The 27,399-nt window shown below is 37.1% G+C and overlaps 2 protein-coding genes across 2 annotated transcripts in view; one reads left to right on the plus strand and one right to left on the minus strand.

Moving 5' to 3' along the window:
* Positions 1–5,152: 5,152 nt before the first annotated feature.
* Positions 5,153–14,928, plus strand: Wnt16 (Wnt family member 16). The gene is made up of 4 exons (XM_076861801.1): positions 5,153–5,247; positions 5,441–5,697; positions 7,566–7,852; positions 14,464–14,928. Exons 1-4 carry the CDS (start codon positions 5,153–5,155, stop codon positions 14,926–14,928), a joined length of 1,104 nt encoding a protein of 367 aa, XP_076717916.1.
* A 10,389-nt stretch (positions 14,929–25,317) lies between these two features.
* Positions 25,318–27,399, minus strand: part of Fam3c (FAM3 metabolism regulating signaling molecule C) — a 43,472-nt gene continuing 41,390 nt past the window's right edge. Inside the window, exons 9-10 of the mRNA XM_076861815.1 lie at positions 26,557–26,683; positions 25,318–25,961 (exon numbers count right to left, since the gene is read on the minus strand). Of these exons, the coding sequence (XP_076717930.1) occupies positions 25,872–25,961; positions 26,557–26,683 (217 nt within the window). The 3' untranslated portion in view covers positions 25,318–25,871. The remainder of the gene's footprint in view (positions 25,962–26,556; positions 26,684–27,399) is intronic.

The following is a 27,399-nucleotide window of genomic DNA, read 5'->3' on the forward strand; positions in this document are numbered from 1 at the left end:
ATCACTTGGTAAAGTTACCTTATTTTGAAAAACTCAGAAAAAAATGTGTCTAAAGGAATATTCAAAGAAACAACACTCTATGTGTCTGCTTTTGTGTTTTGCTCACCAATGTCCTCTAAATAACAGTGCTCACTCTTGTTTGTTAAACATTGTTGTCACTTAAGACTGCATAATGCCTATAAATGCAGCTAGCAATGTGCCCCTTTTACCCTAGATTTTGGATTTTTTCTTCAACTTAATTTTTTTTTTTTTTTAAGTAAAGTGGCAGAGAGATATTGCTCTCGGGATAAGCCACTTTGTGTCAGTGCTTTATGAAGTTTCTTCAACCTTAAATTCTAAGACAAATAAATAAAAAACTTTCAGCTTTTATAGCTTTGGGAACTTCTACAGCTGTTGTATCCTCTGCTCCCCTGAGCCTGTCATTTTATGGGCTTGGGGGCTACCAAAGAACTGCATGGCATCCAGAATGTTGTTCTCCACCTCACTCTCCCCTGAGAGCCGGTGATCACAAGCCTGTGCTCTGTTTCATACTTGCAGCATCCAGGTGGAATTTAAAATAGAATGGATGGAGACCCAGTTATGTAAAAAGTCACCTCTGGTCTTCTGTTCTATCATGGGAGTTAAGACCAGCTGGGGTGCTGCTGGTATCAGTTTCCAGCACATAAGTCTCTGTGATCTGCAGCAGAAATTCTTACAACAGGGCCCTTAGAAGTCTTGTCCTCTGATGGGTTGCCAGAGGCACAGTCCAAGGCATATCTGCCCAGGAAGACTTTTTGCTAAGTTTCCCAGGGGCTGAGAGAAAACTCCCAGAAAGAACAGGCTCCCTGGCTCCTACAACTAGTAATCTACAACCATCTTTGGTGGGAGCTGGGATTTATTGCCAGCCAGCTACTTATCTGGTTCAGTTACCTCAGCTGGTCAGAGATGGCCACAGTCACAGATTCACAGTCTCTCCAGAGAGCTTCTTTGTGTGAAATGAATATGCTTGAAATCTGGTTCTTCCTTTCTTAAATGCTCTTTCCAGAGGATAACTCAAAACACCTTCCTCCTGCTAGGAAAACAAGTTCAAGAATATTTCCTCCTTGTGGGATCAAGAAATTAGAGATGCTTCAGTAATCCATAAAAACCTGGAGTTACATGGTGCTATTATTAATAGCATTAATCAAATTTGGGGTAGCTGAATTCAGATCATGAGATGACATAAAATTAGCTCTCTTCTTGAACAACTAATGGCAAAGTCTTTAATTTTTTTTTTTAAATATAGATTGGCATCTCAAACTTAGAAAGCTTGCCTAGCACAGTCAAATATCAGATCACATTCTATTATTCAGTTAAAATTGTTCTTCCTCCAAATTATAAAACCAAAAACATTAAATAGGAAATGAAGCTCCTACTTGTGGCTAAAGAAATAAGCAATTTGAAATCTGGAGATTTGTGTATGTTTATATTTAACCTACCTTTTACTTTACTGCTCCAGTCTAAATAGCATAATGCTCACTGCTGAGATGAACTGCTTTGCATAAATACCAATAAATTAGATTATGAAAGAGCTCCACACTTTCACATTCCAGGATAAATAAAATATCTGTCATGTCTTTTGTTTTCCATCATATGATCTGATAAGATTATAACATTATAATTTGGCCCTTTAAAAAGAGTTCTGCAATGAAAATAACTCACTTTCATTGAAATCCCAAAGCAAACATGGAGCTGAAGACACAGATGGGGGGCCAAAACCCTGAAGCCTGTGCTCCTCTGGGGACACGCCCATCTCTCAGGCAGACAAGCCCAACAGTGGCTAGGGTTTTGTCCTCCTGGAATCCCCTGGCAAGGCATTTTTCCCTCTGCCCCTGCACTTGGAACCACATGTAACCACACATACTACCTTCTCCACTCCGGTCCTATGAGTACTCTAAAGAGATTCATAACTGAAAGAGAGTTTTAATAATTCTACAGATGAGAAAACCAAGACATGAAGTAGAAATAAGTTACCCAAGATAATCTATCACTTGTTAACCAGAGCTGCAGTCACCCAACCCACCCCTGTGCTCTTTCCATGGCTCCTCTCAGCCCACAAAACCCACAGACAGTAGAGAGAAGGAAAATGGAAAGGCATTCATGCAGACTGCTACCTACCCTCAAGGACCCACTTCATAGAGAACTCCTCAGGGTACTTACTTATTATGGATTTTGTTTATCTTCAGAAAAACAAAACTTTTTCAACAGAGATAACTATGAACTATGATGTAAGGAACTATGGAACACAATGAGAAGTTTGGATCCTAAGTCCTAGTGATCTGGGATTTGTCAGGGGAAAAAAATTAATTGTGGTTTTTGAATTAGGTTATGAAGCAGTATGTTATGGTGGACAGAACAGGGCCTCTGAAATAAGATTTTTGATTCTACTACTTACTAACTGAGTGAGTTTGGTCAAACTTCTTAATCTTCTCAAATTGCATGCCTCATCTATAAAATCAGCATCAACTGTTGGGGGAAAGGTTGGAACATTGGAGGAGGAAGGAGAAGGATAGAGAGGTAAATGGTGGGGAGAGAATAAGTGCAAGAGAGAATCTGAGAGGATAGCAGGCTCTCAGTCATGAGAATTTACAGTGTCTGGACCCAAATGAGAACTCAAATGTCTGTTCATTGAACAAAAAACTACTTATTCATCTAGGTCAAGTCCTAGGAATTTGTTTCCTTTGCTTGAGAAGTATGAACACAATGACCCCTAAGGTCCTAGACCATACAAAAGAGATACAGGACCACTAAGGCCCTGAAAATGTGCCTTGGATTTGAAATGTTTGATCCAGTGGGCTTAGATTCTAAGAAAAGTATACTTTGTTCCTCCAAAGGCTTCATCTAGATGTATGGACAGGGCTGGGCCCCTAGAATAACAAGGAAGAAAACATGCAAGTGGCTATTCCTCTGGCCAAGACTGGATTAAATAATCTATATGTGTTATACTTCCAACATTTATTGCATTGTATTGTAACCCATTATGGAAAATTCTTTTTGCAGTGCTGAGGCTTGAACCCAGGGCCTCATGACTGCTAGTCAAGTGCTTTACCACTGAGCTACATGCTCATCCCCTCATTATGTATTTTTGAATGGAAAAAAAATAAACAACCTCTTTAAAACATTTAACGCTATTGGCCCTGAAATCACAGAATGGAATTGATGTTCTTTACACCCTTCCTGAAATGTAGAAATGGCACCCCCTCCAATTATCTTTGAAAGGAAGAAACTTCTCTAGTTCCAGCATTTAGGCCACTTAGGTATCTACTCAAGATGTTCCTCATCATGCGAATTCACTCAATAAGTTGTACTTAAACCAGGATGTCAGGTATTGGGTCCAATGACATGGTCTCTTTTGAGGAAGCTCACAGAATAAAGAGAGCTGGAGGGAGGTTCTGATTTTCAGAGAAGCCACTAGTCATTAGCCAAAATATTTCTGGATCAGTAGCTATAACCTAGCATCAACTTGACTCTCAAAAAATTACAATGTGGCTTTAGGATCCGGTACATGGTGTACACTCAATAAATGTTGGATAAAGGAGTGATTGGATCAGAATGGAAATTTCAATGGCTCTTGTTGCTCTACCCTATTGGATACTGAGAACAAGCAGCAAACATTATCAAAGCCTTTAATTGAGTCTCCTTTGGGGTACCCACTGAGCTGGTATGTCCACCTTGAGTGTTTGACAGCCTTTCAGAAATGTCTGGGGAGCAAGCGATACATCTCAGAAGCATTTCTTGTGTCTGAGTGAGACAGAGCTTTCTGGCACCACAGCTAAGCATATTCCTCTGGTCTTCAGAGTTGTCCCACAGACCTTTCTTTCTACAAAACACTGGGTTAACTAACCATCCAAAACTACCAGCTGCCAAAACACTCAGCTGCCTGTACCTTTGGCTCCAAAGAGTATACTGCTAACTTCTACATTCTTCATTTCTGATAATCTCAAATTATTTTGTTTAAGATTTCTCTGAATGACTGGCTCATATTCTCGAGAGAAGGAATCTTGCCTTATAAATTCCCACAGGACTGGAACACAGTAGGTTTTTGCTGTTGTTGTTTTGGGTGTGTAGCCCAGTCCAAGGTTTTCACAAGAGCCAAAGTGAGTCTGAAGAGAAGGATAAGAACATACCCTTATCTGTTCTAGAGTTCTCCAGACAACTATCACTTACTTCTCTTCCCTTCATTTTCACTTGGGACAGATAGTGCAGGAAACAAGACAAATAGAGAAAAGGAATTCACAGCACAATTTAAATGTGGTAGAATAGAATCCTCCCTTTCGCTAAAAATAAAAGTATACATAAATGGCGGAAGAGTATAAACCAGACGGTATCTTACCCATCCACTAAAGTCCCCTGGCATTTAAGACCTGAAATAGGGGATTGGACCGTCAACTTGTTTGGCACCAACTCTGACTTAAAAAGACTATTCTTCTGGGAATTGAAGGAAAAGCAAGGAAAGAAAAAGAGGCAGAGAGATTTTCCAGCCACTCAATCCAGAGGGTAATCCAGAAGCCCTTAGGTGGGTGGAAGGCAAACGTCTCCCATCAAACCCACAATATATCCTGGGTTGCCAAGACAAAAGAGCCCTGTCAGTCTTTGAGTTGAATCAATCCCGAAGCGATTTGGAAGCTGGAACCAGAGGAAAGGTTATGACACCCCCTAGTCTGGACAGACTCTCCGGGAGCCGCGGGTCCAGAGCGCCCCCCGCCGAACCCGCAGTCAGCCAATAGGATCCTGAGGTTTCGGGATGATGAGATGCGGGACCGCTACTGGGCCAATCAGGAGCCAGGCGCGGTCAGGGGGAGGGGATGAGAAGAGAAGCCGGGGGCAATGGAGACGCAGAGACATCAACATAAGTTTCACACCTTGGAATGTGAGGGACTTTCTCGCATCTCCAGCACATCTCCAACTCTGAGCAGGAGGGCCCCAAAGAACTTCTTCCACCTTCTCATACTGCAAGGGGCCTTGGGGCTTGTGAGATCCCCTATCATTGTTAGCTGCCTTTTTATGCTCTCTGCAAGGAGGAAGAGGGCGAAGAACAACGTGGTGCTGAAGAACTGACCTCCGGCCCTTCGAATCTCTGGAGAAGTGAGGCAGAAGAGGAGTGGTCGGGGCTGGGGGACTCCATGCGGGGGCCATGGACAGAGCGACACTCCTGGCACTGCCCCGCCTGTGCGCACTATGGGCAGTCCTGTTTGCGCTGTTCCCCTGCGGAGTCCAAGGAAACTGGATGTGAGTATAGGGGCAGCAGAGGTACCCGGGTTATGTGGTTAAAAAAAGGTGCCCAACCCCCAGAACATTCAACTGAGGCCAGGAGAGGAGGGGCGGAGACCCTAGAGCGGGTGACCTAATTTTCGGGTAAACATCTGGGATTGGGGAGGAGGGCAGGGGAGCGGCTTACGCTAGGGGCGGCCGTGTCTTACAGGTGGTTGGGCATCGCCTCCTTTGGGGTTCCGGAGAAGCTGGGCTGCGCCAACTTGCCACTGAACAGCCGCCAGAAGGAGCTATGCAAGAGGAAACCCTACCTGCTGCCCAGCATCCGCGAGGGCGCCCGGCTGGGCATTCAGGAGTGCAGGAGCCAGTTCAAACACGAGAGATGGAACTGCATGGTCGCCACCGCCAATGCCGCCGCCACTGCCCCGCTCGGCAGCAGCCCCCTCTTTGGCTACGAATTGACCAGCGGTGAGTCTAGGACCTTTGGGAATGGCAGGGAACACAAGGCGACAACTCCTCTGTCATTTACTTCAAATAAAGCAAATAATGTTAGAGTGGTCTCGTGGCTCCCTAAATCTTGAAAAAGGCTTTTAGTGCAGGGAACCAGGAGCGACAGAGGCCAGACTCCGGGTGCAGGTGCGATACTGGAGGAGGGGGGACTTCCCAGGTACAGAGCCGGGGTGCGAGGGGCAGTGGCTTTTCCTCCTTCCCGCGGCGCTACGCTAGAGTTGCAGAAAAACTCTTGACTCTCCTTCCCCGCCGACCCCCTCGGACCCCGAAGCGCCCCGCTACTTGAGTGACCAGCTGGAGAAACATGATGTCGGCAGCGGGGAATGCTGCAGCCGCATCTGCTTTGATTTAACCGGCTCTGCAGCTCACCGAGCCCTGGACAAGTGGCTAACCGAAGCGAAGCCCCACGCTTGTTGATTCCTCCGAGCACCGGGAGGACCACAGGAGGGGGGCTTTAAAGGGCCTGTCCCCGACCACCCGAAGCGCGGCTAACCTGAGCACCACTACTTTAGCTGTCTCCCCTGTTTTCCTTTCCTTCTCGCTCTCCCTTCCTCAGCGCTCTCCCGCGACAGGGGAAACTGCAATAAAGTTAAGTTCTCTTTCCACGTGTGTAGTGTCTTGGTAAGGATAAAGGTGCAGAGAGCCAGGATTGTTCCTGGAATATTAATAGATTCAAAGAATTTTAGGATTGGGTCGCTGAAAGATGCATTGTCGTTTTTCGGGTTCATTTCCCTTCTCTCCCCACCTTTGACCCTTTCCCGCAGGGTCCACACACACACTCTGCTGCCAAAGCAAGTCTTTTCTGCCTTAAAGTTTTAGCTCGCGCACCCTTCCGAGGGAGCCCAGATCCCCGTAGGTGGGAGTGGGGAGAGAGAAGAAGAAGAAAGAAAAGGAAAAAGAAAAACAAAAAGTGTTTTTCACAGTTGCTGAAGTGCAGAAGCTTTAGCTGTTGAAAAGGTTTCTTGGACAACGGGCGTGAAACTGTTTCTTTTCCAATCTAAACATCTGGAAAGGAAAAAAAAATGTCACCCTGCTGAGTCCCTTCTAGTTCACCTTATTAATGTTTTAATAGAACTTTAATTTTCAAAGATTTTAGTTCAAACTCTACTTTAGGACTGCTAAATACAACTACTTCATTATAGGATACTTTTTGTTAAGAATTTTTTTTTTTTTTTTTTGCTAGTGACATTTCAATTATTTTACTTTACTTTTCATTACCTTTATAACTGTAAGAGTTGTATTATGTAAAATGTTAACTGTTTTTTATTACTATCATGGATTTTTTAAAGTCTAGTTTTTAGTATGAAAGTAAACTGTAACATTTATCTATTAATCATCTTGATCTTGGCTTAATTTTAATTTGCATTCTGAAGAATATTATTTACTCAAACAAAAATCATATTACATTTTTTCAGCATGTGTTTTGTGAATGCAGCATATTTTAAATTTAAAAATGTTTTCCTTTCCTTCTCTGATTTCCTGTGAGTATTTTAGATTCACAGAATCCATGCAAAGGAATTTAAATTTGACCTTTGTTATTGAGCTGTTATTGGACACTAAGCTTAAATATGATTTTAAGATATGAAGATAATATGTGGCATTACAATGTATGAAAGTCCCCTCAAGTGGGATACTAAAAATTAATGTTGCTGTTTTAAAGGCTGAAACAATAGAAATCTTCCTTTCTAAATACATACACGGTAAGCATCCTTTATAAGCTATTGAAAAATTACTTGCCTGGTAAGAGGATGAGTGGGAGCCTTTGTTGTGAACATAAACAAAAAGTGATGTGGCTTTCTAATTAGGCAATTTATGTTTTATTCTAGGCACTAAGGAGACAGCATTTATTCATGCTGTGATGGCGGCAGGCCTGGTGCACTCTGTGACCAGGTCATGCAGTGCAGGCAACATGACAGAATGTTCCTGTGATACCACCCTGCAGAATGGTGGCTCAGCAAGTGAAGGCTGGCACTGGGGAGGCTGTTCTGATGATGTTCAGTATGGCATGTGGTTCAGCAGAAAGTTCCTGGACTTCCCCATCAGAAATACCACTGGAAAAGAAAGCAAAGTGCTGCTAACAATGAACCTACATAACAGTGAAGCTGGGAGGCAGGTATGTATAAGAAAATGAAATACAAATCCAATGTTTTTATGTAAATAACACTAGGATTACACTTCTGGATGAATCCATCTAAATGATTTAAACACTGAGCACTGACAGCACACAAACATACACATTTAAATATACACACACATATCCACAGACACTCATATTCCTTAATGAGTGTGTGCTGACCACATTGATTCTATTAGGTTCTACATCTAATGTGAGTTGAATCTTGTAATACAATGTATTAGTATATGTTGCACCCTGAAAGATTAATCATGAAATAACCATTGTACATGTACCTGTTGTATTACTGGCTCCACCCCCTTAGGAAGTTAATGGCAAAGCCAGAATAAGACTTATGGTATCTGCCTTTCTAATGGTACTGAATCAAATATTACTTTCCCAAATTTGAATTTTGATTATGTGTCTGGAAATTCAATGTTTTTCTGTTCAGTGGTTCTGAAACATGCTGTCATTTGTGTTCTTAATTTCTTGAACAAATATACTTGGGAAGTAAACAACTACTATCATATTTTTTGCAAAGCAAAGTTTTCTTTTTTAAATAAAATGGGTATTTTGTTTTAAAGCTATTTAGGTTTGTTTTTAAAAATCATAAATTCAGATAAGTATTAGGAAGTTATAGTTATATTAAATGTTTGGCTATTTTAAAACATAGCTATATTCAAAGTAGATTGAGAGGAGGGAAATTTGAAGAACAATCACTTAATTAACTTCTTTTATAATTTCTGATTTTTTACTTTGTTTTCTTAAAATGGGTATATGTGTAGCTTAATTTAACTTAGGTATAATTATATTATTGAATATCGATTCAATGAAGTTTGAGTTCTACAACATAGTTGAATTAGTTGGCAATTCATAGTGACTTTTCTGGTTGTAACTTTTTTTTATGAGTATGTATTTTCTACATCATAATAAACTTTTTAAGACAGAACTATCCACACATATTGTATATTATTGTAAATAGGCAATAACCTATAAAGGTCCCAGAGCAGCCATTGCAATCTACCACATTCTCCTGAAGTAAATTAAAGAAAGTTGCAGTATCTCTTAGGAATATTTAAAATATATGTTGCATTTGTTTTACATTTTTGGCAAGTAAATACTGGGACTCATCCAGAATGGTTGTGAGTTCTAGCCAATTTAGTTAACTGCCTTGGTTTAAAATACAAAAACCGCAAACTCAGTAAATTTAAACATTTAAATTTAAATTTTCAAACAATTTTAATATTAATTTCAAAATAGCAAAGTAGTAAATAAAGAAATCAGTAGTTATATAATCTTTCCATATTTTTGTTTAAAAAATTAAAAATTATTTTACCTCACTTAAATAAATCTTGTCTAATATGTAGTTATGTAGTACTCTTTCCCTTAAATTTTTTTAAAAAATGTTGCTTCAATTTAAATATTATCCAATGAAGAAATATTTATAATTTTTAACATAGTAATATAAAAGATGGTAAATGTAAATAACATACGTTCTTGTTCTTTTAAACTCTAGAGTTAAACTAAAGAAAGTTATCAAGTTATATAAAATAGACATGTATTATAAAACAAGAAAACAATTAAATGAAAGTTTATTATCAACATAGAACTTATATCTTCTTTAGCCTTTCTTTAAATAATCTGGTAGTGATTTAAAAATTTTAACTGGAAAACCAAAACGTAGGAGCTCATGTTATGATTAGTTTTCTCAAATAAAGCAGTCTCTGAATTTATGAAAAGCCCTAAATCATTCTAAAATGAATTTTTACAAGTAACATTATGCAACTATTTAGTTTTATTTTATCTCATCTATTTAGTTTTATTTTAAAATTAGATAGCAATAGTTTCCGCTGTAACTGTTAGTATTAAACTTTTATTTCCTTTCTGATTTTATTTTTTTTAAAAAGAGCTATTCAACTTGGACTTTAATCCACTACTTGTTAGCAAAAATCAATTTTCTCATAGTACATAGATTTTCTGCTATTATTCTGTCTAGGGAGAAAATAATTCAGCCTATGTGCACATATACTTTTTGTACAAATTTTGGAGTTTTCCCTATGGAAACTTTTTTTTTCACGTTATTCTAAATGGAATCTTAAAAATATTACAAAATATTTACCTGGTTATTTTGAAAGTGCTACACTAATGTTTTTGTTGGTCTTCCCTCATGAGGTATTATAATTCAAAACATTTTGTATTTTTCTTTCCATTGGTAGCCAAAAAAAGAAAAAAAAATCCCCCAAAAGAAAAACAAAACAAAACAAAAAACTCTCCAAGGAACAGGTTTCCAGGGTATTAGCTAACATGTAAGAGCAATCGACTCAATTTTCAATACTGGCAATTAGGATTTTAATCTACTAGGCATATTCGTCTGAGTGAAGTTCAAGGTCTGCATTCAATTGAGTTGATTTTTTTAGTCTCAAAATCCCAAACTCGAAATGTAGGAAAGCGTTCAGAGAAATGTGGGTACTGGCGCTTAGTAGTGCTATGAGCAGGATAGATGATTTTCTAACCGCTGACCTTAAATACTCTGATTCCCACTTGGTTTCTGACACCATTCCTAAAGTTATAACTCCAAGAATAATGTTGCCGGATAGTGATTGGTTAGCAGAATGATGTGATGTCTTCCAGGGGCAGAACTTCTGGGAATAATGTGACTTGGAATATTTATGGGTATTTCTTTTGGTGTGCTTAAAATATTTCCATTCTTACCATGTCCACCTCATAAACTTTTAAGTTTCTCTACCCCATAATTTGTTTTATGATGAGTAACTCAACAAAGTGGGAAGGGCCAGCCCCAAATTTTCATTGACCTGTTTCAGGAATATTTATAAGTAGTTGAACAACACATAAGCGTTTTGCTTTTCAGCAGGTTCAAATATATTTTTGAACCAAAAGAGACAAAATGGATCAAAAGAGTAGGAATCCTACACCCATCCATCCAATCTCATGTCACAGTTTTCATAAAAAACTTAAACAGATCATTTGATGATTGACGAAATGAAATGTTAACTCACAAAATGTTCCACAACAATTTTCTGGCCATTCCTATAAAGTTTGAATAATGTACTATACTGGAAAACAATCTTCGCCTGCTGCATTACCTCTGAGTCCAAATTGTGGGACCAATCAGTCCTTAAACCACTTCTTAAGCTGTTTCTATTTTTACCTTAAGTACCAATGATATATCTTTCCTATTTCACTTCATTAGAAATTGATCAAACCAAAACTGACATGAGGAATACAGTATATTAAATGCCACCCTCCTAATTGCTCTCCCATGGTCTAAAAATGTTCCACCAAAATGTGCACATCTGTTTGCAATAGTTAACAAAACATTCCTCTGTTAATATCGTTATAAACCTTAACAATTCAACTAGAGTAGAGAAAGGAATTTTCTCATAACCACACACAACTCATTTGGTTGCTATTCTCTTACTTTTCCCATTACCAGAAAATGATGGAGCTATCACTGTAACTCAGAATGACTAGTTAACGTTAATTAGGAACCTGAAAGGAAAAGATCTAGAATATACTTTTAAAAAAAATTTTGCAGTGTTCATACAATCTCCTTAAATATACTTGCTTTATCCACTTTAATTTTTCTCTGTTCTACTAAAATTATCTTGCTGTGTATGAAGATCTTATATCACAAATCATCAACTTATATAAGACAAGTGTTTGTGCTGTTTCTTTTTCTATAAAATTGGAATTTTAACAAAATACCTATTCACTAAATGCCTACTAGGTACAAAGCATTTCTCCCTATAAAAACTAAATGAAGTAAAACTATCTGTGAAAAATGTGCTATGAGAAATGCTAAATTCTGTAGAGCTAAACTTGTGTGTGTTTATCTGCCCCCAAACTCTGAATTTCATAAAATTCTGAGTGTGATTATATGGGTTTATTTTAATTCACATTTGGACAAGGTCTACCCTAGAAGTATTATAAGGGTATAGTCATTCAAATTGCATGTCAAGTTATTGGAATTCTTCTCTTTGAAGTTCACTTATATACACAGATTCTAAGAAAAATATGTCATATAGATGATAAAAATATGATTTCTTATTGTTAGAACCACTTACAATTCAAAAGTAATGGAATAAAACTAAAAAAAAAAATCTTACTGGCAAATTATAAACTTCAGGTATTTAAAAGGGTTAGTTTTCTAGAGTAGAAAAATTCTCCCAAAACTCAGATAGAAATTCAGAGGTTGAAAAAATTGAATTTGAAAATCTCTTTTTATTCTTCAAACCTGGGAAGCACCATGTCATTTTTGTGGACTAATCTTGTGGACAGGGCTAGAGTGAAAGAATTGGTGGATAGTCCAGATGACCAAGGTGTCCTAGTACCCCTGGCCCTGGGGCAGTCAGTTTTTTTTGTTTATGAGGGTGATTTTTATTACATCCTCTGGTTCGGGTTACCAACCGAGGATGGATTAAAACTGCTTGAGTGAGCGGGACTAATTAGTCAATAAGTATTTGATGAGCATCTACTCTGTCTCCGTGCTTTGCTGGTTGGCAACTCCTTCCATGATGTCTGAACCAGTTAATAATAGGACAAGTCAGCTCCTCCAGTCATGATCCAGAGGAAAAGCCAGCTTTAAATCACTAAGTGAGGACTATAAGGAATGTTGATCAGGCTTAAGCACATAATCATACTTTCTTAGGTTTTTGCCTTTCTTGGATAATTTGTTATTACCTAAGACTGATTGACCTCGTATTCTCAAACCCTTCAGGCACTTAAAATCTGGACAAAGACAGACAGATCACATTAATTTGATCATTTCTTTGCCTAGTGGTGTCTTAATGAATTGAGGGTTTTGTGAATATCAAATGCCATAAATTAAACCAAGTAAGCCTGTGTGCCATATTTCATATATTTCTCTTATATCAGTGGAGGGCATATTTTGCCTTAGGTTAATAAGAAATAGATACATTAATTAGTTTTTCAGTTTCATGAATTCAAAAGGAGTATATGTGCCATATTCTATAAAGAACAGAGTTTAAATATTATTCTGTTGATTATTTTTAAACACGACTAAGAAGTAACAAACATTGTACAAATCAATATCATATGCTTTCATTGAAAGCTGAAAATTAATCTTAGTTGTTTGGAATATTCTGCATCACTAGATAGTACAGAAAACTTTCCTAATGTGTTAGAAAATGTAATTCCATAAATATGTCAATATTGGGTTTAATACAAACTAGCAAAGTATATACCCTTGTCATTTTATAGTTTTGATAAGAACTGCAAGCAGAATTTAAACTGTGCGGGTTTTTTTTCCCTTTCTTTGGTGAAATTACATACATAATTTCCAAGTAATTGAATGGCTGGATCCATTTTTCATTTTGCCCAGCATGTTGACAGAATGTCAACTCTACAGCTCGTGCTGACGATTTATTAATCTGCTCTGCCATCATCTGGGGATTGAAGGAAGCTATGCTGGCGAGCCTGGTATATAAGAGTTTAGAGTCCTAAATTTCTAAAATCTTTTATTGTTTTTGCATTATTAGTTCCATTGAAGCTTTTTATCTTAACTCTTACTGTAACTTGTTCTTCAGAAAAAGGAGACATTTAGAACTTAATATGCACCCGACTCATGGGTTATTACAAATTTAATATGTCATCTCATTTAATTCCTCTCCATAAAGTGGAATTTCTGCATAAACTCCCCACTTAGAACTGAAAAATTACAAAAACATTATCCTTTTTCTGTTTTGCTGTTAGGATAGTGCTACTGATCCACTAGGAATAGGACATATGTTTTGGATTAATTTTCCAGAAAAGAGGAAGGGTTTGCTGGAAGCATCCATACTTTATAGCTCATTCTCCTTTTGACCAACTTAACTTGATTAGTCAAGGTTTCTCATGTGTCCTGTGACCAGGGGATTCTCCCTATTCCTTCCCCACCCTACCCTACATTAACATATCTAACTTTTATAGGGGTCAAACCTAAGACTTTCAACTGGAACAATAGATGTCATCACTGGCTGCAGTTAGTATCATTTGAGCAGCTTGTGCCAACCAATTAAGTCATAATCTCAAGGGTTTGAGCAAGATTTATTTGTAGAGTCCCCATTAATGTACTGTGCAAGTTGAGGGCATCTGCTTTATCAGTGCTTCTCAAACTTAAATGTGCATAAGAATCATATGGGGTCTTATTAAATTGGAGCTTTTGATTCTGTACTTCTGGAGTAAGGCTTGAATTTCTCATGTGGCATGCTGGGGCTGCTGGTCATGAATCACACTGTGAATAGCAATGTATTCACTGGTACCAAGAACATGCAGGCATTCATGAGCATCCTCCCACAAATTTGAGTAAGGGATTAGTAATAAAAATAATTTTCCTTTGGTATCTCCGATAATCTCTGACAACTATAGTCTGGCCTACTACTACTTTAAATGCAACTTGGATTTGCTCTGCAAGATTGAGACATTTGGACAAAACTAAAAACATTTGAACCCTAAATAATCGTTAAAGATCCTTTAGTTTCAAAGCTGTCATTTTTTTTTTGTTTGTTTAATAGGAGGAAACAGACCCAGAAAGTTAAGTAATTCAGTTAGCTGTGTTTCTGACATTTAAACATAATTACTGTTGGTTTCAGGCGGTCGCCAAGTTGATGTCAGTAGACTGCCGCTGCCATGGAGTTTCTGGTTCCTGTGCTGTGAAAACATGCTGGAAAACCATGTCTTCTTTTGAAAAGATTGGCCATTGGTTAAAGGATAAATATGAAAACAGTATCCAGGTATCAGACAAAATAAAGAGGAAAATGCGCAGGAGAGAAAAAGATCAGAGGAAAATACCAATCCGTAAGGATGACCTGCTCTATGTTAATAAGTCTCCCAACTACTGTGTGGAAGATAAAAAGCTAGGGATCCCAGGGACACAAGGCAGAGAATGCAACCGTACATCAGAGGGTGCAGATGGTTGCAACCTCCTTTGCTGTGGCCGAGGCTACAACACTCATGTGGTCAGGCACGTGGAGAGGTGTGAGTGTAAATTCATCTGGTGCTGTTATGTCCGCTGCAGAAGGTGTGAGAGCATGACTGACGTCCACACTTGTAAGTAACTCCTCTCTCCAGCCTCCTGCAAGACTCAGCAACAAACAATGGGGTTGCAGCCAAAGGGTTCCTCTCCTGGTACAGTGCTGGCCAAGGTGACTCCTGCACTCCCAGATCCTTGAGCCCCTCTGAGATTTCCTTTACCTGACTGACATCCAATTACACATTGATCATGGATTTCTTGGGATTTTGAAGTTGAGAAGGTTTGCATTCATCTGTGAGTGGTTTGGAGGATGTATATTGACATACAAGGAAGATAAATCTGTTTCCTCAGCAAGAAAGAACCCTCACACTGGAGACCTGGTCCATACTCAGGAAAAGATCCTCAACTATGGAACTCAGTTATGGAAATCAGTAATGGTGGGTGAACAGCCGTCTCTCTCTCTCTCTCTGTTTTTTTTTTTTTTTTTTTTTTTTTTACAGACATCTCTATGGCAACCAGGAGTGGTAAACATGAATCTCATTTATTCTCAGTATTTTAATTGAAGAAATGTTACTAAGTGTTTGTGCATAGACAGATGTTGAAAAGTTAAACTGAGTGGTTGGTGCCTACTGACCCTTTCATGTACTTCAAAAGAAGGACAGTAGAAAAAAAAAATCTTCATAAGTAACACAATATCCCTAAAACGTGTTCCTTGGAGACATTTAGTGACAAAGAGTCAAACTGTAAAAAAGTAAAATGTATTAATTGGATTTTAAGTGCCTTTTAACCAGGAGAATTTGTTTAGAAAAACCTCTATATGGTATACGACAATCTTTGATCTTGAGAGTCATAATTTTATTATAGACCAGTTTCCTCTGTTAACAACTCGGCACAGAGATCCTGGGAGAGGGAGAATCTGAAAACAGGTGGGAATACAGCATAGGTAAAAATATAAAGGGCTCTCATATATTATAATGAAAAACACCCTTTAAATGTGTAAAGTCAGTATAGTATTTTGCTAACAGAGTTTTATATTTTGTAAATATGGTATTTAAGTTATATGACATATTAAAATGTAAGACATTTATTGCCAAAGCCTAAGAGCTGAGGCAATAAGATTATCTCAGAATTAAGATTAGCCTGTTTCTTTTCATACTATTATTTCTGATTATTTTTAACATTGAAAAAGAAGGTAATTGAGCAATTAGTTATATGGATGTGTATTTCTTGCCAAAATGATAGTTTTATATGTTAATAGATTAAAATATGTTGCAAAATATTGGGGATTGTGTTATTTCAGTAGTGAGATTAATTGAATTCTCTTTTCACATTAGTTATGTTTAACTTGTAAGGTTATTATGATAAATTATATAGCAAGTCTTAACTCGATAAAAGAATCTAAGTCAGAGTAATGATCAATTTGCAGATTTGATATCCTGGATATTTATTATATTGTATGAAATGCTGCATTTCCATTTGAATTTTTGAGTGGTCTTTCTTGATTTAATATCCATGCATGTATTTTCATTATATTTTACAAAGTTCCTGGTGAAAATTACAGGGATGTATTTAAAGTTGTATTTTAATATAAATGCTTATGGTTTTATGCATTGTTAAATATTTCAGTATTATATAGAAAAAAGTTTTCTAAGTTCAGAATGGATAAAGAAGGAATATTCTCTTCCCTATGAATAAGATAAAGAAATGTTTCCCTGACCAGAGTTTTCATTCTATTTCCTTTTAATTTCATCTACCAAGGCAGAGCAATTATTTATGAAAAAGAGAACACTCATGGAAAATGTCTGAGTTCTAGTATTAAAATCAAAACTGAACATGTACCAGGCATGGTGGTACATACTTATAATCCCAGCAACTGAGAGGCTGAGGCAGGGGGATCATGAATTCAAGCCAGTCTCAGTCAGCAACTTAGTGAAGCTCTGAGAAACTTAAGGAGACCCTGTCTCAAAACAAAAAATAAAATGGGCTATAGATATGGCTCAGTGGTTAAGCACATCTGGGTTCACCCCAGTACCTTCCCACCACCACCCCACCAAAAGAAGAGGAAGACTATAATGTTTAATAACTACCAATTCTTCTTTTAACTAGAAAACTTTTCATGATATGAATACCTGATTACCCAGCCATTACTCTAAAAACCTGATGCTAACTCAGGCTCTCCTCTATGTGCTAAGCAAGAACAGCTCCAACTCCCAAGCTGCATCGATGGGTTCTTCTTTTCCTTCTCATCCTTGGCACTTCCATGAAGTCATCCTCGAGTTTCTCTTCTCTTACTGGCTAACAGCCTGGGGTTGGCCCACTTCCTTCCCACACCCAGTCGGTGGTTATAGCACACCTGTGCCCTTAGGAACACCATTCTGAGGACAAAGGTTCTTATCTTGCCTAGGCTATTTTGCTTGCCTTAGTTATGACTCTATTTTGATAACAGAAAACAACCCAGACTGGTTTAAATATTAAAGGAAAACTTCAGAATTTTAACAGGTTTAGGTGAAGCTTGATCCATAAACTCACACTGAGGCTCAGGTCTCTCCATCACTTGAGGCTGACTTCAGATGCCACAATGTGTGGTAACCCCCAAGCCCCCCCATCCCACCCATAGCAGCTCCAGGTTCTCTGCTTTTCCTAGCAACAGGGATGCTCACATTTTCCCAATACTTGTTCTAAGGAGAGAGGTCTCATTCAAAGGAAAGGCAGAGGTTCTTTTCTAAAAGTAATCTCACCTGGAAGAGAACAGAAATTTTTCTTTCCTGGAAGCCCAAGCAAAGGTCGAATGTCATTGGCCCTTATTGGTTAAATGTGCCCATCTCAGAGCCGATCATAATGACCACTGGGGGGATGGAGGTAGGAAATAGGTACATGGATCTGTCTGATGGTCCTTGCCTGGAAGTAGCAGTGGGTTTCATGCAAACTAAAATGACATAGCTTGAGAACAGAGAGGGGATGAATTCATAGAGGAAAACCAAGGTGTTATGCACCAGTAAAGGGTGCCTGCATGCTGGCCAGCAAGTCATTACATGTCCCAATTCTAGTGATGTGTTCACAGAACAGCTTCTTTCATCACAGAATTCACATCCAGACAAAGCAAGTCCAAAACTCTGTGGGTTATGTATGTGGGTACAAAGTGCCTTGATTTATTTAAAAGCCCTGTATACTGTTAAAAGGGGGAGAGGAGTGTTCTAGTGTTATTTTTTTTTCAGTTTAATAGTTCAATGTTTTTATTAATTTGGAATTAGCTAATAGAAACGATGGTTCATCTTAAAATAAAATCAAGAATATCGTGTTTAATGGCCTTATTTGTAACCTCTGGATAAGGAAATTGACTAATAAAAACATTTCTGATTTGCAGTACCTTTATACAACATTAATAACACATTAAATCTTTTTAATATAAACTGCATTATTTCCTTATCCCAAATTGGATGATAGCTATCTTATATTTTAAGGAGCTATGATAGTCATACAAAGAATAACAAGGAAATTTTTATTATAAATGTTTAGATGCTATGACCTTATGATTTTGCATCTTTGGAAACATGTGATAGTCACAGTAAATATTTTCAAAGCACTTTAATTTTCTGAAATACTATCAGAAAAAAAAGAGATATTGTCTTTAATTTTACTTAGTTTAAAATGTGGAAGCAGAAAAGCTCATCAAAATATTGACTTAGAGGCCCTTTGGGAGTTGCTGATAATTTTTTTTGCATCAGCTTCCACAGGTCGCCAAACACCAAGAAATTAAACCAACCACTTGGAGCCAGTTAGTTGTCTAGAACATTATGATCCACTTGGCTGAATAGATGGAAGAAAAAATTCAAATCCCATCTCCAGGAACCATGATAGTCCCTTAGGTGAACCCTTCCTTAGGACAGTGAGCTAAGATGCCTGGATTCTTTTCTATTTCAGTTTTACCATAGATAAGAGTGATGTCACACTCTTCTTGGAGGAGGAGGATGGCATGTGGCATAGAACGAAAGGAGACATGGTGGTATACCAGGGAGGGACTCATTTCCTTTGAAAGAATATTAACAAACACTTCACACTCCCTGTAAACTGAGTATTGGTCTAATTATACATATACACATATAAATGTATGTGTATAATATATATTTATTATATACATGTATGTACATTATATACATTTATATATAATTAATTAAATATATATATGTATATTATATATATTTAATTCCCACAACAGCCACATAAAGTATGTACCATTCTGTGGCTCTCATTTAAACTATACCTGCAAAAGGTCAAGTAACCAGTCTTTCACAGAATAACTAGCTTTGGCATCCATGCCCTAGCCAGTACTAAGTTATTATTGTACTAAAATATCAAAATTTTCAGTAAACTATAATTACAGTTTGGGTATTTGTGAATATAATGACAATTCTAGTTTTTTTTTCATAGTTTGGTTATGTAAACTTGGTTGAGGGTGTGAAGTGATTGGAAAACTGAGAATGGAAGTAGGCTGTGAAATTATAATTAAAATCCACTGTTTCTTGACGTCTAAACTCAAGAGTCATTCGAGCAGATTTGTACTGTAGATCCCAATGGGGCTAACAGTTGAATTATCCAAGAATCTAACAATTGTTCCAAAAATAAATGATTCCGGGTAAAGATCACACTAACTAGGTTTGACATAAAATAAATACTTACATCCTTTTTATTGTTGTGCTTATAGTCAGTTGTTACATAAGTGTTATTTTTAATAGATGGATGCAATTTACCATTTGTAGTGGTTTATATTCACATCCAAAGAAAAACCACTAGAGGTGGTTTGCAACAGATTAAAACCTTTTGAAACAAAATCTGCTAGAAAAAGCAATCTCTTCCCTTGTGATTATAAAGGAAAAGTAATAATACATGTGGAACAAGTCAACACAAACTAAACTTTCATATGTGACTTTTTAATTTGCAGAATAAGTGAAAGCACTTGATTGGTAAGAACAGGAAAGTCAGAAAGTCTGGAGGATACTGTACTGCCTTTTATTGTTAAATGGCCATTCTAGCCATTAGAGTGGCTCACCTCTACCTGCCCAAAAGCCTTCCCTTCTATATTTTAATAATGAGCTAATACTCATGGTCATAAACTATAACCACTTGCCCCTGTGTAGCCAGTAAAGGAAGGGCAGCCTCTTCTTGTTGCTACTAATTACTCTTTGCTATTACCATATTAAACCACACATTCAAATGGTGGTGCATGCCTGTAATCCCAGCGGCTCTGGAGGCTGAGGAAGGAGGATCTTGAGTTCATTTCTCAACCAAGGAAATGTGTCAGTATACAAAATGTAAATCAATGGTTACCTGTTTATTCCTGGTATATAATCCTCACTTTTCATTAGTCCTATCCACTGTCATTTCTTTATCTTAAACTCTCTGGCAAATAAATAATTTTTGCTCCTCTCAAGCTCTATGAAAGGCAAAAAGTAACATATGGTAAAAGAGCAATTGGGAAAAACTGAAGAAGTCAATGGGATGCATCCTAACATGCATATCAATTTTACCTCTATTAAATTGGTACAGGGTAAGTAATTTTTACAAACTGAAAGGTAAACCTCACTATTTATGTAAGAAATTGCCAGCTTTAAGATTTTTTTCCCCAAGTCCTCAACATAATACTTCTTGAGAAACTATACTTAAAATTTCTTGACTAAGATATAGGAAAAATAATCTCAAAATTCCAGTTGCCACAACTCGTCACTGTGCCCAAATCCAACACACCCAGGGCTTTAGAACCAAAGGAACACTATTCCAGAGTATTTCCATAATGGAATGTTAACACTGCCTTCTAAGATACTTTATTAACAATTCCATTGGTTTTTCAATCTAATTCTGGTCAAGTATCAGATTTCTATAGAAGTCTGGAACAAGTCCTCTCCCTAAGGGAGAAGAGAAAGCAATTTAGGGCAGGGCACATTCCCAGGTAATCAGCAGGCAAGACTCGGCCCAGAGCTCATTCCCAGCATCTCAGGAAATACTAGTTAATACCCTTCCACTTTCCATCCTGGGCCTCCCCAACCATCAGGGATTACTGCTTCCTCCATGAACTGAACATATTTCTAATGATAGCCCCCAGCATTATTTGCTTCTAAACCTTTCTTCTGATCAGAGCTTGGACTCCATGACATTCTCACTGGAGTTCATTCTGGTTCTTATCAAATAAAACAAAGTATTTCTCCAATCAGGCCCCTGATGCACAGAGGTATACATAAACTAAACAGCTTTTGGAACTAAAATTGAAAGTAATTTAAAAGATTTCTATGTTCTTATCAACATCTGACATGATAAAATGCAAAATTTGCGTTAAGTTTTAGGATAAGAGAACTCAGGCTCATTCACACTCTCAGGGCTGAGCATTACCCTCCTCTGTTGGAGGACTATATTTACAAAAAACAAACATAGACTTCCAACTTGTCCAGTTTATTCCATTGTTTACTGAGAAGGCTATGCTCTGGAAGGGGATTCATTGGTGCCAAGACTGAGTTGAGTTTGTTCATCCCACCATGACACTTCTAAGCTCTAGCAGCAGTAGCAGGCATCATGGAAAACATGAAAGTCAAACATTAAGATTTCAAATAAACTTTGCTGTAAAAGGAATGTTTTGATCCCAAAAGGTAAAAATGTGAAAATTCCCATTCAAGGCTGACTTGTTAATTTTTTTTTGGTCTAAAATGTTACTAGCCTGCAAGAGACAGCTTATTGCAATTATAATACTAGCAGTTGCATTTATTGAATACTTGGTGTCAGGTGTTTTGTAGGAACCCCCCACACACTAATATCATTCCTGTTTCACAGGTGTGGGAACTTTCTCAAGATCACCCTGTCATAACCGGTGGAAACAAAGAAGCTTATGCAGGCAGGTCTGTGTTCCTAATCAGTACATTATACTGTCTTACCACAGAATTCCCTTCTCTTTAAGGTTTTAGCCTCCTTTTTTTCTATGGCTACCAAGATAAACAAATATGGGCCAACGGTTATGGAGCATTATAAACTTGCAGGTACATAAATTAGATTTTCCCTGACAAAAGGGAACAACTTTTATAAATTTAGCCTTATTCTTTCAAAATTCAATGCACTCTAGGTCAGCATGATTTATGCACAGCTGAACAGTGATTTCAGTAATGGCACCAAGTTGTATGTGTGAACTAGCTGTACTGAGAAGATTGTGTTCTCCATGCTAGTAAACTGCCCATGGGACAAACCCAAGAGAAACATCTTCTCTGTCTCTAACCTAAGGGTTGGCCAACCTCTTTTCCTTCTGACCACCCACAGAAGAGACACCCAAATATTCAGTGGATTGGAGCAAGGTTGTAGTAGAGGAAGGCCTCTTAGATTCTCTGGAGAAGCTTTCATCTTGCTGTTGGTTCCCCTCACGCCACCTAGCAACAGCAGACTGTCAGGCCCTGGCCAGACCCATTTGCTCTATACTCTCATCTAGCCTTGATTAAACTAGAACTTCAAGAAAGGGAATTGCAACAAAGTAAGTTACAGGAGAGGATCAAAGCCTAAGTAAACAAAGGAGCCTAAGATGGGTGGAAACTGACTAACTAATGACATGTGACAATCAAGAAACAAGTATATGATAGAAAAGTAGTCTTGGCAAGAGATGGGAAAAGCATCCTCATTAGGAATGCTTTACAAAAAGTGAAATCTGTTCCTTTATTCTAAATCTCTAAATTTACACGTCTTTTACTGCTATTCAAAAGGTTGTATTTATTGAGAAGTGGCAAATCCTCTACCAAATCAACAAATAATTTTCCCCTTTCATATACATTTCAAAAAAGTCTTCTAAATGAATTTCTACTTTTAACCATCTGCTCACTGAACACAGAATACTTCTCATTCTTTCATTTAAAAAGCAGGTAGTAGGCCCAGCATGGTGGTGCATGCCTGTAATCCCAGCGGCTCTCGAGGCTGAGGAAGGAGGATCTTGAGTTCAAAGCAAACCTCAGCAAAAGCAATGCACTAAGCAACTCAGTGAGACCCTCCCTGTCTGTCGGGAGCCATTCTCACACGTGACTGGGTGACTCCCGGTTAGGGTCTGAGGTGCTCTGGCTGTGTCGGAGCTTTCCTGGCCCTCTCCTGTTGAGAGAACCCGTCCATGTGGGGGTGTGACTGACCACTGACCCCAGAGGCCCAATCACTGACCCTGACCTTGGAGTGCGGCCCCCCTTCAACCTTCATTGGATGGAATTCTCCCCTGAATTTCTTGTTCCCCAATAAAAGGCTACTTCCTGGCGTGCTCCCCCCCCCCCCCCCCCCCCCCCCCCCCCCCCCCCGTCTCTCTCTCTCTCCTGCTAGCCCTGAGTAATCCTTGCTGCCCTGCCGGGCGGTTAGAGGTGGGAACCAGAGAGGGGAGCCGTCTCGGACCTGGTCATAGAAAAAGGTAACTGAGTCTGTGTGTTTATTTCGATCTCACTAGCTAACTTTTATGCCAAGAACCTCATTAATGAAACCATTGCGCTGGCCGCATGGTGGACCTGTCTCTAAATATAATACAATATAGGGCTGGGGATGTGGCTCAGTGGTTGAGTGCCCCTGAGTTCAATACCCGGTAAGCCACCCCGCAACACCCCTCAAAAAAAGGTAGGTAGTGGTGAGGATCAAACAGAATAAAATTATATTTTTTGGTCAAATTATTTATAATCTGTGTAAACTTTAAAAGTATAAAGTAAAATACAGGCTAAATGAATTTTCAGCTACCATAAAATTATAAAATATTAGCTGATTCATTGAAAAACAAATACAATATAGAAATCACAATGATAAATTTCACTTTAATCAAATTAAAGTCAGGAATATGAAGACTGGCTCGATTTTTCTTTAATTTTCCAAATATTACTTATTTTCTACTTTTTAACTCTATTTTAACATTCATATAATAATACATTTGTTCTAGGAAAGCATCTGTGGTTACAAATAAAAAATATGAATCCACAAGCCCTTAAATACCATGTAAACTACTGGAATGTCAACATCAAATTTCTACTTTAATAAAGAAAATTATTAATGTTAAATGAGCATTGTTTCACTTATAATGCTGACTTTAAAGAGATCTGGAAATAAAATATAGTAAAATTATTGCTTCCAAAGTTAAGTTGGCACAATCTATACAAGATAGAATTCAAACAAAAACATACTGCACCAAAGCAGTTAGTTACATAACTAATCCTAACCCCATCTCTCGACATCTCAATGCACCTGCAAACGCCATCCTTCTACAATCTTTAAAATCAAAGGGGTGTCCTGGCATTTAGATATATAAATTCTATATATGTTATGATATATCCTCTGCTTTTTAACCACAGCACTGATTTATTTGCATGTTAAACAGTACAATAAATACTTAAAAAAATCTCAATTGAAGTCTCATAGTATATTACTTTTTCAGATAATAAAAAATTCATGTGTAAAACAAGATGTATTTATTTTCATTATTTAAAAAAAATGTAACATTTATTGTACAATCCCTGGAACTGTAAAATAGCTATTCTTTTAATTTACAGAATCAAGGGAAGTATTTTAAATGTCAAAATATACATGCTGCATGTGATTGAATATATAAGCACCAAAAATCTAAAAAGTTTACAAAAATTGTTTAAACATATAAGGTGCATTTACTTATGAATTACATTCAGTTTAAGGGAAGAAACTGTACCCCAAAGGTTATTAATATTTATGAAATATCTGAAAGGCATCCAACTTATAGCAAAATAACAAATACTGCTTATAGGTTATTTTTATACAAGCCATTCAGGTTCAAAATTTTAGGGCTGCCTTACACTGTGAAAGGCAGTTTGGATTATTAAATTTGTTTATGTTCCAGCTTAAGATACTTCATATATAATAGGAATTTAATGTCTTAGAAAAACTAAAGCAAAATAAAACAAAACTAAGTAATTTTGTAAACATCTTAAGTTAAGGAAAAAGTTAGATCTCTTATTTTCTATATAGAATTGGGAATGAAGTCATTTTGGGTCAAATAAAATTATTTAAAAAATGTTATTAGTCTACTCAGTAATTGGACTTTTCTAAATATGCCACTAAAGCTTTGGGCAATAATTGCCATTAAGAAGTTAGATGAAGTAAATAGAAAATTAATTAATCAGCTTATAAATCAAGTGTCATGATATTAAAGCATAGCTCTTTTCAAATCACTTAGTCAATGCCAATAACAAATAAAGAAAATATATACCTGTATTGCTCTAAATATACTGTTTTTAGTTGTCCTAAAAGACCTGATTAGGTCAGGGAGGGGACTTGGCCTGGTTCTCCAACTCTGCGGAGTTTCTACCTCCAGCTTCATTCTAAATAGCTTATACAAGATCAAATTATTGACACCACTACCACAGAATTCAGAAGCTGTAGTCCTAAAGGACACCTATATTTATATATTGACTTTTTGCTGTGTGCATTAAAGAATTTGTTGTGCTTTTCACAAATCTGACATACGTTTTTGTATCCAACATTTTATTTCTTGGTTTCTTTGGAAGGGAAAACAAAGAAAAGAGGTACATCAGGAGAAATGGACTATAAGGTGACATTACACATATGACTAGCTAAATATCTTTTGACTTTAAAAGATAATGTCATCACAAGGCCAGATATATATCTATACATATATTTATAAACAAAATCTCCTCCATAAAGCCATAGTATTCCATGACTGATTTTCACAGCAACCTTATATATCAATGTTTTTCACAATCTGATCAGTAATCCACTGAGTATGCTTTTAGAATTGATGTATGTCATTACCATAGCAGTCTAAACATTTGTACTTTTAAGGAAATGTGCTTAAAAATGGTTCAGTGATTTGCCCATTAGGACTATTTACAAAGATAGCTATTTACGTTAGCAATAAATAATCCTGATATCAAAAGAGATAATGCTCATGCACACACCAAGATGGATGCATGCTCTTAAAATATTTACACATAGTTTCTTCTTTATGAGTCTCCCATTAATATTGAAAGTGCGCTTCCTTCTGTTTTCTCCATATTTTCTTCAGTCTTGTTTCTGGGGGATGCATCCTTCCATTTCTACAACTTCAGGCCATCCTTCGTATTTATTTGTATCCTTATTGTTCTTTATGTGCTATTGGAACACAGTAATAATATACAGTTTAAAAAACCTTTGTGTCCTGATTTGCAAAAAAACATAACTCTACTCACTCATTTCAGTAACACTCATGTCAACAATGAAGTCATATAAATTACTGACCAAGATAGTAAATGAGCAACCCCTGGGGTCTGACACATCCGTGGCCAACCTTCAAAACACAGCTAAAACAAAACACTGAAGACGTTTTTACAGGATCATGTGTCAGTCAAAAAGTAAAGTTTACATTCTATTAAGTTCTGTAGTATTTCCAAACTTAACTGATTCTAATAGTTAAAGCTTAATTAAAATACTTAATAACAACTAATGCTTCCTAAAAGGCTTCAAAGTAATCCTATTCCAATGCACTGTTACGTAGGGGAAAAAAAATACAGAATTTGTTTTTGAATTTTGAAATTTAAAAAGTGTCATGGTTATTTCAAATAGCTAGTTATCAAAAACTTAATGAAAAATATCTGAATATATTTAATAGCTGCTTTATCTAATTTTTAATAACCGTATGGGAATATATACTGGAAAGTTTTACACACTTTGCTTTTGTCCACTGATTATGAAGTTCTAAGATACTAACCTGTTCAAAAGGACTTTTTGTCTTAATGCCCTTCCCACCACAGAAGACCCAGTTGTCTCTAAAACCAAGAGTATTAATAGACGTGCTTCCCAATTCAGAAATAAGCCGCCGTGCCTCATCATTGAGTCTTAAGGAAAAAGAAAATAACAGTAAACACAGGGCACTGCACGTAGCACTGATTCATCCATAACAGTTGATAAGCATGAAGTAAAATGAAAACACGTGAACTTAAATAAGAAAATGTAAAAAACAGAAAAGTTTTCATAGAATATTTCTATTTAAATTCTTTAGTGGAAAAGAACATGAATTCTAGCAATTAATAATGTTAATTTATTCTATTAGGAAGTAAATAAGTTTTAGTAGATGCCTACCCAGGTTAATCCAAGGTCTTAAGCAACCAATATCTTTGTAAAATTAATTAGCACTTTATTCTCCACTAAACCCTCTATAAATTATATGAGAATGGAATAAAGGTAAATGTTGATAGAAATCTGGAAGTTTTCACAGTGTTTTATTTTAAGACAAAGCGAATTTTGAAAACAGCAGTACAAATATTATTTCAGCTATGTAAAAAAAAGGAAAATCTTAACTGCCAGAAAGAGGAGGGGCAGTAGCCAGCTAGACACTATGGAAATTACTAGTTAAAATTATGGGGGTGGGGAGTAGGTTATAATTCTAACATTGAGAGATTCCCTTTCCCTTGTCTCTCAAAGGGGAGAAGAAACTCAAATAAACACTAGGTGTATAACTACAAACAGAACAAAAATATAATTAAGGATCACCTGTACAGGTTATTTGATATGAAGTCCTATAGCATATGGCCCCATAAGCAGCTCATCTAGG

This window comes from Callospermophilus lateralis, chromosome 1, assembly GCF_048772815.1.
Source record: "Callospermophilus lateralis isolate mCalLat2 chromosome 1, mCalLat2.hap1, whole genome shotgun sequence".
Taxonomy (NCBI): Eukaryota; Metazoa; Chordata; class Mammalia; order Rodentia; family Sciuridae; genus Callospermophilus; species Callospermophilus lateralis.